The sequence below is a fragment of the Pygoscelis adeliae genome, unplaced genomic scaffold (genome assembly GCF_000699105.1).
Source record: "Pygoscelis adeliae isolate BGI_AS28 unplaced genomic scaffold, ASM69910v1 Scaffold79, whole genome shotgun sequence".
NCBI classification, from domain to species: Eukaryota; Metazoa; Chordata; class Aves; order Sphenisciformes; family Spheniscidae; genus Pygoscelis; species Pygoscelis adeliae.
This window is the reverse complement of record NW_008825532.1, coordinates 1,544,514-1,557,259: the sequence shown is the minus strand read 5'-3', so window position 1 is coordinate 1,557,259 and position 12,746 is coordinate 1,544,514. Positions and strand designations below refer to the sequence as shown.

Below are 12,746 nucleotides of genomic sequence, written 5' to 3'. Positions count from 1 at the left end.
TGCACCTCCATTGCGTGGAAGCGTTCTGCAAGCTCCAGCCTACAGCTCTCACAAGTTGCCTGGGGGTTAAAAAAAACAGGCAGTAAAGACAACCCAAAGCCTTTGGTGGGAGAGACACTGTGAAGCTCTGTGATTTCAAAAAGCAGCCTGGGAAGCCCAAACCCCTGAGCATGCCGCAGTAGGCACAGGACTTGTTATCTAGGGTTCAACAGCCCTGGTAGGACTGCACGCGCCCTGCGTGCCTTTGTACTCGGCTTTCCCTCCTGTTCTGCCTCTGCCTCACCCAGGGGTTCACCAATCCTCCTTCCCAAGTGCTTGTGCACTGCCACTAAGGACTTCACGTTGTGTTTAGCAATACAGGTTCTTGAGGCAAAGTCTTTGGGCATGCAGCTGAATGTCAGCCTGGCAGTTAAAGAAAACATCCTTTAAGTGCATAACTTGAGCACATATTGTCTGGGAACCACTCTGACAATAACTACAAAGCCTCAATGTGCCTTTCCGACAGTCCTTGTGGAGAGCAGGAGAGCTCTTTAAAGCCTGGATTCACAAAGTTGAATCCCATCAGCACAGCATTAAGCTTCCACTATTTTCATATGCTTCAAGGCCAGGAAGAACCAGAACATTATCTATGTGCCTTGCACAATTCAAGCCAGAGAGTACATCCAGAGATTGCTGCAGCAGCTGATTTTTTGTCTGTACCTTATGTAAATCCACACACAATTCCCAGTTTGTTGTACTCAGGTCTGACACCAGAGCTTTGAGGCCCTAGCTGGGCTTTTGTGAACTACTTGGATCTTGTAAGAGCTCCACAAACAAGACTGCAAAGGCAGGGCTACATAATAAAACTGTGTTCTCCATGCCCTCTAAGGCAGCGAGAGTAGCAGGGAAGAGGCAGAGGGATCAGTAATCCTGTCCCTTCCTCAGCAGCCAGAAGGAGGGGAAGAGAGAAATGCAATTTTGTGCTGCAGTCGCAAAGGCCATTTGTCACCCAGTGACACTGCCTGAGTCAGTGATCAGATGTTTGCGCCGTGATGTTGCGCCATGATCCACGAGGAGGCTGTGCCGTGACTAAAGGAAATCTCGGGACGCTCAGCTACAGCTGATGTGCGACTTCTTGAAGCTCGGGTCAGTGATAAAGAGGCTCTCTCCAGGAGCTATAAATATTGTCACACAGGTGTAATTTTGTTGGATGCACGTGTCAGAGTTGCTGTTCCACCAGAGCAACTTCATCTATAAATGTAAGCCTTGACTAAGAGAAGTTGGCTTTCACAGCAGGATAAATAGCAGGAGACATGCCTCTAATTGCCCATCAGCAGAGCTGATCCCTCAAGGATATTGACTGGTACAAGGTAAAGGAGTAGGATATGTCTCAGGAGTCAAACTGCATGGCAATGTACCAGTCTAGACTGAGCCTGCAAGGGATCACCTGGGCAGTCCTCCCAATCCAGGAGAAATCTGGTGGAGGTCCAGTCTCGCTCCCTAGTCAGCAAGACAGAGCGTGCCTTTTTGGGATTTGCACTTTGCTGGATGTCAGCCGTGTGGGGCTGAGATTGGCTTTGTGGTCCTGCTCCTTCCTTTGAGAAGGACACATGTGCATGCCCCTGGGCATGGGGGAGAACAGTGAATGTGCCACTTGGACATAAAACATGAGTCTCCTTCCAGCCCTTTCCTGGGAGGAGGTTTCAAAGCACTTAACAAAGGAGGGTGATACCATCATCATCATTTTACAGGGGAATTGAGGTGTGAGTGCCTACAAGTGGCAGAGCCAGGCAGGATTTGGTCTCCGAGTCTCAGCCTGATGCACAGTCCTGGACCGTGCAGTCTGTGCCCTTGCATCTTCCTTTCTGAGCCCCCACTCAAAAGACCCTGTGTGGCCCTGAGCAGGCATTTCCTTCAGCAGCAGGAAGAAGGGCAATCATCAGATGCACCAGGACAGACATCCCATCCTGGATGCGTTGAACTGCAAACCCAGACGAGCCCTGCTTCGCCCCTGACACACTGTCCTGTGCAGCAGGCGTGCCTTCCAGATGGCCATCTGGCCAGCTCTAGCCATAACTCCAGCATCAGGCTGGTCCAATACTGCCTGGAGCCCTACCAGGGTAGCTTCACACACATCTGCGCAGCAGCCACCTGTGCTTGGTAAGGAAAAGCTCTCCATGCACTACAGCTCCTGGTACTGTGCAATATAACATGTGACAAAAGGCCTGATATCCAACCCTCAACCTTTGGGTATCTCCGAGTGGGCTCTTCACCTCTTGCAAAGCCTTAAAGGCTCTTAAGGGGGGCAGGAGCAGACGCAAAGGGAGGTCCAGACTCTCCTTCATCACCCCCTTCTTTGGGAGACAGCTAAACTGAAGGATGTGTTGAATTTATTTAAAAAATCCCATGACTCCGTTTTCTTTAAGAAGCTCACTCTCAAGAGCCTTGTAATGCTGCAATCCTGGCACCTGCCCAGCCCTAAACGGAAAAGTAAATCCAATACTTTCTCAGTCACACAAAACTTGCTGAAGCTAATGGCTGTTTGCTGAATAAAGAAGAAATGAAATTACATAAAATCCCTGAAATTAAGTCCTTTTTTTGCTGTCTTATGCCAGTAGCTCCTATAGTACTTTAAAATCAGACAATGATACAAATGGGGGCAGTGTTAGTCATCCACATGCAGGTCACAGAGCCGGGAGCGGAACTGAGCCCTTAAGTCAAGTTGGGCTTCTCCCTTCATTTACCCCATCTGCCTCAGTACTGTGAGATCACTGATGTGTGGAGACCTAAACCCCCAGGGCACTGGCAGGATTAGCTTGCATTTGAGAACTACTGCACAAAACCAGAGCATTATTTATCAATGTAAGCTGTAAAACTTGCTGACGCTATGTAGATTCACAGCCAGCTTAACTCTGAAGAGATGAAATTCTGTCTGGTCCTCAAAAAACAGGTGAAAGTGCAGCATCTCAGCACACAAGAGTCCACGATGAAGCCTATTATTAGTTAGGATTGGCTTGAAGATGGAGGCAGAGAAAATAATTTTTGAAAACAAAGATTTACACCTTTTCAAAACCAATTCAATACCTTTCTTGCATCTATGAGTAGCTTGTTGTTTCATTTATAAGCCCATTTACCTCAGAAGGCAAATTAGTGCATCAACCCCAGGTGGCAAACATTATTTACATGGATGAATAGCTTACAAGCATACAGAAATATCTGAATAGTTCCGGAACGAAAGTACAATTAACCCAAAGGTGTTTCTCTTCATGTTCTCCACCTGTTGCAGCTTAGTGATAAATGTATGTACCAGGGCTGTTCCTGAGAAATCCAGACAAGATGACTGCCCAAGCATGGTTGGCCCCAGTTGCTGGAGCTCACAGTGGGGTTGCACAGGCTGTATCACTGCTTGGGGTCTCATGCTGCAGGGCTACTTCATGTTTGGGAGTCCCACTGAGAGCTCAGCTGGGGACAACATGGGCTGGGTTAAACTGAGAACTTCCAGTGGCCTCTCCAAACCTGGCACCTCCAAAGCACAGTTTTTAATAAGCTCGTGATTTTTTTTCCTAATGATATACATTGATTACACAGATTTGGACTTCTAATTCCATGAAGTAGGAAAAAAACCCCCATTGTTCTCACAAGCAAGCTTGGGCTCGTTAGATGTTTCAAACGGCTCTGGTGTAACATGCTGAACAAATTTAGATCTGTTCTCAAGCTGCTGGAGAATAATAAATTCTCCCATCCTACTGTTCCCCTACCAATACTGGAAACCTGACTTCATAACCCATCAGAGGTCAGGAACAAAAGTAAGTTGGGTGGCACACCAACTCCACAAACAATAGATCCCAACACTTCTACCTCATCACATAAAAGAAAAAAATCAACATGAGTGATGAGAAAAAAGCTACCTGTAAAAATGTGCTTAAGTTGAGGATCAGTGATGCTACATAGGTAGGAAACAAGGATAGTAGGGGAAGAAGCAGAGAAGTACTCAGTTGTACTAACAGATTTTTTTTTCTCAATTGTACTAACAGAGTCAGTGGAAGTCTGCACAAACCCTGCTGTAATGTACCCTGAGGTCCCATCCTTGCCTGCATGTGTATAGGGATCTGGAAGACCCTGGCCCAGGGGACACAAACTTACCTCATGGTGTACAGGAGGGTGCCATTGTCCACCAGACGCAGCAGCTTGTTGGGTGTTGTCATGTTATGGGCGACAGATTTCTTCCCGTTGTGGAAGAAGGTATCAGGAGTCCAGATCTTACTGGCCAGCAGGTTGTTCAGGGGAAGTATTTTCATAGGACCATCAAACTTCAGCCTTTCATCTCTCCAGGATTGCCGAAAAAAGACATCAATAGTATATTCCTTTGTGGAGAAAGGAGAGAAAAATAAGTCATGTTTTACTCAGCTCTTCATTGCAAACAAGCTACTTCAAGAAATGGTAAATATCTTCGGTCACTGAGCATACTGTGTTTTGGCACATCTTGGTTGACATGAAGCGTGATGCAACAAGAAGTAGGGATTAACGGCAGTGGAGAAATCTGTGGAGGATAGAGGGCATTTACCACATTTTGTATAATGACTTACATATGACACCAAAATTTGTGTTTCAGTGTTTCTGACCACTGCAGACAAACTGCAATACTGCCTACAGTGCCAGTCCTGGAATAGCCCTGCTGCACCACCACCTTTATCCAGATGTTTCAGGGGAGGGAACCGTTGTGTGCAGCTACACGGGAATTTAAAAAGGCAAAAATAAAGTTCCTAGAAATGGAATTTGGCCAGGATTCTGCTAATTATACCCCTGCTCATAAAAAAAAAAAAAATAAAGCTTCATGACATTGTCTTAATGTTATTTTGTTCCCCAGGCCACCTCTAGAAAAGCATTGAATCAAGGACCTTACAAACTTGCATTACAGGGTCCTGTGACACTCTTTTCTTTTTCTTCTTTTTCTTTTTTCCTATTTTTTTCCTTTTTTCTTTTTTTTTTCTTTTTTCTTCTTTCAGCTAGTGTAGAAACCCATTTCCTAGGCCAAATTCTAGTTGGGGTAATTAGAAGTCATCTCCTTGAAACCCTGCAGCCAACTCCAGCTCCTCACTCATGTGCAGCCTCAGAAACCACTTGACCAAGCAGCAAAGGCGCTGTGGCTCCACAGCCACCCCTGAGGCAAAACTAAATCAATCTGCCCAGTGCCTGGCATAAGAGACTGCTGTACCCTGTGACCTGAGCCACCCTGTGTCCTCTGAGGGTCCATTTCACTTGAGAGAAAGTCTTCAGCCCATCAGCATGAGCTGCACCACTGCTCACCTCTACAATACACACCTCCCTCTTGCTAATGAGGGACCTCATTAGCTCACAAGGCTTTCAGAGAGAGACGGGGGCTTCAGAAAAATCTGTCTGTCCCAGCTATTCTTCCCCTGCTATTGCAGATTCATAGTCTTTACTTACAGGTTCCTGGAGGCTGCAGGACCAACTAAACTTATCATTGTGAGTGATTTCTTTTCTGCAGCTCTTACCAGCAGCGTTTAAAAGCTGCTGTGCATCAGTTTCCTACAGGTCATAGAAATTCCTACAGGTTTTGCAGCAGATGGCAGCTGAATGAAAGCATCTTGGTAAAGAAATTCATCCCTGCTCCCTGGCCACAGAGCCACTCCTGCTCGAACGTGAAGTTTCTGGAGCCTGGCAGGGGGGAAGGAAAGAGAAGATCCTATGTTCCCGCAGGCTCTGCCCTGTACAAGATATTCTGCCCCTTCATGGAAGTGATCTTCACTTTGCTGTTTTAAGCTCAGTAAAGGGATAAAACCAAAGGCATGAGCCTGTGTGCAGTCCCAGGAGGAAGGTTTGGGAAAAGTCCTTATCAGGAGAAGAACTATCTTATTCAGAACTCCCTGCTCCTATTAAAAAAACAAACAAAGCAGCAAAACTTTTATAACAACTTCCCGGCCCTGTTTTTCTTCTTTTATGCTAAGGAATCATTCCTGAAGCAAAGAGAAATCTTGTTTAGATTCTTCCCCTCTTTTCTATACTTCTTTCCATGAAAGCATCATTCCCAAGTCACCCCTTCCAAGGAGCACACTTAGTTCTATGCTATCCTCTTCACTGCCTTATAGAAGTGACCGAAAACATCAAGACTGAGTCTGTCTCCGGAGTCCATCCACCAAAGCATAAAACTCCCTTAAACTTTTTTTTTTTTTTTTTTTTTTTAATTTCCTGGGGACTGAGGCAAAGCTGCAAGAGCTCACTACCGAAGATTCAGGTGTATGTCAGGTCCTATCAGGCTCTACTTTCCAAACCAAACTGAAAGAGAGATTAGAAGTCCCTTGGAGCATCTCAGGGAAAAGGTCTACACGTCCTCCTCCACGCTTTGTAACCAGCTGCTCTCCTCTGCTCTCCACAGCAACTTTACCTGCTTCTCCTCCATCATCATAATTATAGTCTCTGTCTGCATCAAGATGCACAGGAGCAGCTTTCCATCGCAATGAGTAATGGCTGTGGGAGGGACGGGAGCGAGATCACCAGGCAGATGTGAGCGGGGAAGGAGGGACTTCCCCACTCCTGAGATGAAAGGAACCACCGCAGAAGAGCAGGCTCTCCCCACGCTTCCCAAGGAGATGGGGTTTCTCTCTCTCTCACATTTCTGAGTGCATTTAGTACCAGAACGGCATGCTAAAACACATTTGCTATGCATTTGTAAAATACATGGAACTAAAGCGCGCGAAGGGGAAATAATTTATTATTCTTTAACTGTCTTCCTAATTTTAAATTCGTTTTGTCAAATCACATTGCAGAGAATACCTTCCTCTTTTCAATACCTCATTTCTTCTTCACAGTTCATTATACACGCTCCCTTACTCAAATATGCTCCACCTTGGAAGTAATTATCAGATACTCCCCAAGGGCTAAGACTGCTGAATGTATTATGGGTCTTTGCTGTGGTAGGAAAGCAAGTGAGATAGAGAGAGAACTCAGATGAGATTACTACTCTTGGCTATGCTGACATCAAGTTAACTTCTAACCCTGGAGGGAGTGACCTTTCCAAAGCAACATGGGGTTGCGTGATGCGGCTAGCATCTCAATGAAACACAGAGATTTTATTCTCCCCTAACTCCTCCGCTTGCTAGCACAGGACTGTTGGTGGGGCAGCTGAAGAGATGTTCATGGCCATGTGAGCCCAGAAAATGAAACCCTCCCAGCTCCAGAGGGTCCGCGAGAGCTGCAGGACATTGCTCCTGCCTGACCCAGCTGGTGAGAGCAATGGCTGCTCCCTCTCCTGAAGTAGGCTCCCTCCAAGGCCAGGACTGCCCACCGCTGGCCTGAGCTATGCCAAGCACCAGGTCACCTCTGGGACTGGATGCGCAGGAGAGTCTCAGTCCTGAATGCATGACTGTCCTTCATGTGGCACCCTTGAAAAATTGAGCAACCATCAACAGCCAACTCTTCTCTATGCGCCTGGGCATGTGTGGAACACGAGCTGCAAGAAACGCTGTTGAGAAAGCTCACTATTAATTATGCTCCACAGTCCCGTTTTAATTAGAAGACAAACTGTTGTGGGAATACAAGCCTAAACTCAGACCTCAGGCCTTTTCATTAGCATGTCAAAATATTGCAGACATTCACTCTCTTTTTTCTCTTTTGCCTCCCTTCTGGTTCAAGCACTAAGGACAGTTTGACGGTGAACCGTTGTCTTCTGGCACTGCCACCAAAACAGGCCAGATTCTGGCATCCTCCCCTGTTCCCAGGGAGCACCCTCCTTCCTCCACGCACAGTCAGGTCAAGGAAAGCTGGCTACAGTGAAGGTGTTTGTCAAGGCATGTAATAGGTGTAGCATGCTACGTACAGCTCTTGGTCCCATGGGAAGACCTCTCCATTTCATTAGGTTGCACTTGCAGGAAAGAAAAAGACCCTAAAGCCTGCAGTGTGCTTGAGCGGTGCAAAGGCATCGACCCTCCAAGGTTGCATTTGCCATTATTAATTGGTTTCTAAAAGCCCGAATGCACCTGAGAAATAATTCCTGTCTACCACCCGCACTGAGCTCCCCCTGGCCTTCGAGAAGATGATGAGGCACATTCGTGCCCGGGCAGGCAGCTGGGATGCTTGCTCATGTTCTTGTCATTTAGGAAAATCCTGCTTTTGCCCAGATTGTCCAGGGACGAGGGTGGGACACATCCGCTGCAGCTGCAGGAGAAGCCATCCCCCCCTGTGAGGCAACCAGCCAGTGGCACCTACCATATCTGTGTCCGAGACAGGGCCGAAACTTGTCACGTAAATGTCTGTCTTGACTTCAGTTACGCTGTCTGGGACAAAAAAAAGGGAAAAAAGCAATTAGAGAACTGAACTTGCTTGTACAGGGAAGGGTTTGGGTTTTGTTATGTGGTGGTTTTTCCTGCCAGGTGCCTCCCTGGTGAGCCCTCAGCAAGCTGGCATTGTGCTCTCTGTTGTGCCCTGAACAATGGCCAATTTTATCACTCGTAATTGGGCAAATTCATCTCTATGTAGCTCTGCTGTCTTCCACGCTTACACCGAGGATGAATAGGTCCCGCACAGGCGGACAATGTGTATTTACAAAATGTATGCAGCTACATGATACATAACGTGGTACAGATCCACGTGTTTTCAATGCAGAGGTAAGCCCTGATGCTTTGAAACTCCTTTTAATCTGAAATCCCTTTGTGTCTCCCAGCCTGATAAACAGCCTAGCAATATTCCACCAGTCTTAGGAAACCCTGGGTTTGTTACAGCTTTAGGCTTATCTGTATGTAAAAAGAATCAATATTCTGATTGCCTTTTACTGCCATCGTGTTTGCTGTTCTCCTAAGTGCCTCGCTCCTGGTGAGAGGCTGCTCTTGCAAAGCTGCTGCTTGCCTGCATCACATGCTCCCCTGCATCCCAGGCTGTGCTGCCCTCTTGGACGCTGAACAGCAGCCTCTCTACCCCAGCAAAACCACTGAGCCCCAGTTCCTGTCCTGAGCGCTAAAACCTAGGGGCAATCTTAATCACATGCCTTCAGGTAAAGATAAACTAAAGTGCTTTGCAGAACACAGCCACCAGCAGGTATTATTTGTGCCAAACAGCACATACAGCTCTCATTCTTGACTTCATTATGATTTCAGTATGTTTCCTAACTGAAATCTCTGCTGCTGTCCCATTTTGCAGGGAAATCAAGGCATGGTGATTTGCCAGATTCATGGTCTACGCTCCTCCCACTGGGTTGTACTGAAAACATGATGGATGAGGTACCTTGAGTTTAGCACTACGTTACCATAAATCCTCACCACTTTAGGGATAGATCATGCCATTGTGCTCCTTTTGTATGGCATTAGGTGGCTCTGCTTTCCCAATGAAAGAACCAATTCAGAGCCCCAAAGAAGAGTTCATGTTTTATGCGTAGTACCCCATTTTGGCCACCGCAGCAGCTTCCAGAGTAGCCTGGATGGCCCATTGCTCAATTCAGTAATGGAAATCCTTCTGGCCCCTGACAGTTATTTTGCAGCACTATGAAGCTTAGTTTTGTGCTTCTAAGTTTTGTATCCAAAAATAAGATAATGCATTGTGGCAGGGTTTTCTCCTTAATGGCTAAAATATACATATACATGTCTTTAGTTATTATGGCTGGAAAGCTTCTGACGCAGCCTGTGGCTGATATTATTGTGCTATATAAGTAACCCTTGATCTCGTCTTGATGCGATAAAAAGCAGGTTAAAGAGAAATATGGATGCGGTACACTTTCTGAAACACCCAAAAGCCAACAAGACAGCATCCTGAACAAAATGAGTTACTTCTGTAAGACTTAAATACTTGGGGTATTTTCTCTGTCTCCCTCCAAACAAGTCTGCAAATGATATACACAGCAGAGAAGAACATTTAGTGAAGTGAGGCTCTTTCAGCTAACACATGCAGTGAGAGAAAGCTAATTACGTTTCAGAGAAAACACAAACTCTGTCTTCCCTCCCCTCCTCCTTTCTTGGCATTCAGTTTGCCCAAGATAAATAATTTACAGCCATGGTTATCAGATCAGGATCCATGGCTGCCCATGACCAGTGAAGCCAGTCCTTGTGAGGTGCAGAATGAATTGTCCCCTGCACCTGAGGGGACAGAGGAACAGGGGCCATGAAAGGACCCATGCTTTACAATGTGATCCTCAGGGTCCAAGCACGAGGGAAGGGATTCAGGAAGTGATGAGGAGGTAAAAAGGCAGAATTAGTTTTGAACACCTTTTGATATGATCCTGCTATCTTTACATGAGCCTTTTATGTCCTTATGATGCTGTAAGCTGGCTGTCACAGAGCTCCAGAGACCCCTTTCCCCACCCCTTCAGTTTACTGGCAAATCCAATCAAAGATAATGGCATTAATAAATTCCATTAATTTATTAATATTAATAATATATTAATATGAATAATTAATTACAGCCTTGATCTGAAGAGTAACCCTCATTTGCAGACTGCAGACCCCCCCCGAGGCCATGCAAATCCACCGAACTTGGTGGGACCCCCTTTGTGCTTGCAAGGCAGTGCCCAGTGCAGGGACGAGCTGGGGGCGCTGGCTCGGTCGCTGGCTTATTGATGTCCCCCGGCACTTAGAAAAATGGGCTTCCTGCACCTTTCATGGCAAAAACCAGACCGAACTTTCCATGTTAATATGTGCTCCTAAGGGCAGGATTTGGCTGGGATCCAGAGGGATTTCTGAAATTAAATCATTGCTACGCAAGCAGGGATTTCAGCAGAGCTGGGAAATCCAGAGATAAGTAAAACACCAGCAGAACAGAGCGAGCTCCAGCCTCAGAGATTCGCTTCCTTCATGATCCTACAGCCCAAGGGCACCTGCACTGCTTGCAGCCCTGCCCGGACTCATCAGCTCTGTGATGGTGAGACCTTCTTCTCCAGAGAAATCAGGAACTACTCAGCCAGCCTCCCCCCTCCTTACCCTCACACCTACCCACCCTGAGCCTGAACAAGAAGAAACGGCACCTACTTTTGCAGCAAGAGAAAGCTGAGAGGAGCATCTCCTGCCTCCGCTCAGACACATGGCAGGGAAATCCTTATCTCCATCTCAACCCGCAGACACCTTCACACGGCAGTTTGGCTGTTTTGCCCAGTTCTCACCAAAGATTTAATAATTAAGGACTGTACTGTAGAGGGTTAGGCACTTTTCCTAGACCTGTTGCAGAACATTAAATGGCATTTTTCCTTTCCTAGCATCATCTTTCCCTGTGACTCAAAGTTTTTTTACATGCACAAGTGAGTTGAGCCTTCAAGCCTGCTGGGGTAGCAGGCAGATGCTGCTAGTCCCGTTTTATAGTTGAGAAAACAAAAAAGGAGAGACTTGGTTCAGGTAGGAAGCTGGAGTGGAGCAAGGACCAGAGCTGAGCTCCGGCTGCCCTAGGGAACCGCACAGGCTGGGGCACTGGTGCCCAGCGGAGGGCTCAGTATTGCTCTTGGCACACTGCACAAGCACCCTCCGGCCACACTGCTGAGCCTCACCGTGCCCCAAACTGCTGCCACCTGGGGACGGGGAAAGCAAAAAAAGACCCTGAAGCAGTCATGAAACTAGAAGAGCAAGAGATTTTTAGGTTCCACGATTGAACATGGGCAGAATTTAGAGATCTGAGTGGCATGCCATGTTCCCAAGCCATTTGTTTGAGGCTGATTCCCTTGTCTGGGGGCTTTTCCTATTTTTAGGCTCAGCTTATTCCCAAGCTTCAGCACAACTGTGTTTCTAAAACCATCTGGAGCAAGTGTGTGAGCAGGAACAAGGTGCTGCAGGTCTATCAGAACTGCCCCTTCTCCCACCCAGCACAAAGCCCCATCCCGGCCTGTCAGGCAATGTTGCCTTGCTCCTCCTGCCTGCAGAAATCCCCCACAGCTGGGCAGATCTGCAATGCAAATGTAAACCAAAAGCTGTAATATCCCTTCCCACAGTGTTACCATGGCACTCCCTACACCTGCCTGCTCTTTAAAAGCTACTCCTCTCCTTCTCCAAGAATTTGCTACACCAGATCTGGCTGCTTGTGCAGGCGATAAACATCCCTATAAGCTCTGTGTGGAGGGCCAGATCCTGCCACCCCGAGCCCCATGCCAGCAGGGTCAGTTGTTTTCCCTGTGCCTGCAGAAGGTGTAAAGCAGCAACAGCTGCTGCTGCTGAGGTGCTTCAGTGTTTCCATTTCACCCACAGTCCCCTGTCCCCCCCTTCGAGTCCCCATGTCCCATCTTCCTAGTCCTGGCTCCAGGCAGACATCCCCCCCTTCCCGCAATCTCCCTTTTAAGCGCTCGTGACTCCCTGGGCCTGTGAGGAGATAGCTGTTATTTACAAAATGACGGAGTGCTATTTTTACTTGCTTCTTGGAAGCACTAAGAGCAGTAGCAGAACTGGAATACAAATTACGCTGCCTCGCTGCCTCTCCCCTCGCTGGCTGTAGATTGTACGGCTGCCTCTACAAGTGATTATGGGAGGCGGGGGGCACGGGGGGGCTGAGGAGGCTCTTATTAAACATCCCACTGCACTCATCAAGTGCTGTTTATTTAAGAATCTCAACCGCAATATAATCAACTTGGCCGGTTGTGTTTCAGCTCTTGAGGTTTGCGGGTATGCTGAACACAGTCACGTTTCCCAGGCGGGGGTTCCCAGAGGCTATGCCGCAAGCTAGCAGAAATTATGTGCTTGCATCCGAGTGTTGGAGGCTCCCTAACAATGTGCACTATTAAAACAGGGGCAAAGCCACTGCAGCTTCGTGCAAGGGATTCCTGCCTGCTGCACTGACGTCAGGGAGGC

At 47.3% G+C, this 12,746-nt stretch overlaps 1 protein-coding gene across 1 annotated transcript in view; it reads right to left on the bottom strand.

Moving 5' to 3' along the window:
• Window positions 1–12,746, bottom strand: part of GABRA3 (gamma-aminobutyric acid (GABA) A receptor, alpha 3) — a 61,301-nt gene that overhangs the window by 22,463 nt on the left and 26,092 nt on the right. The window contains exons 3-4 of the mRNA XM_009331623.1: window positions 8,206–8,273; window positions 4,123–4,343 (exon numbers count right to left, since the gene is read on the bottom strand). Coding sequence (XP_009329898.1) covers window positions 4,123–4,343; window positions 8,206–8,273 — 289 coding nt within the window. The remainder of the gene's footprint in view (window positions 1–4,122; window positions 4,344–8,205; window positions 8,274–12,746) is intronic.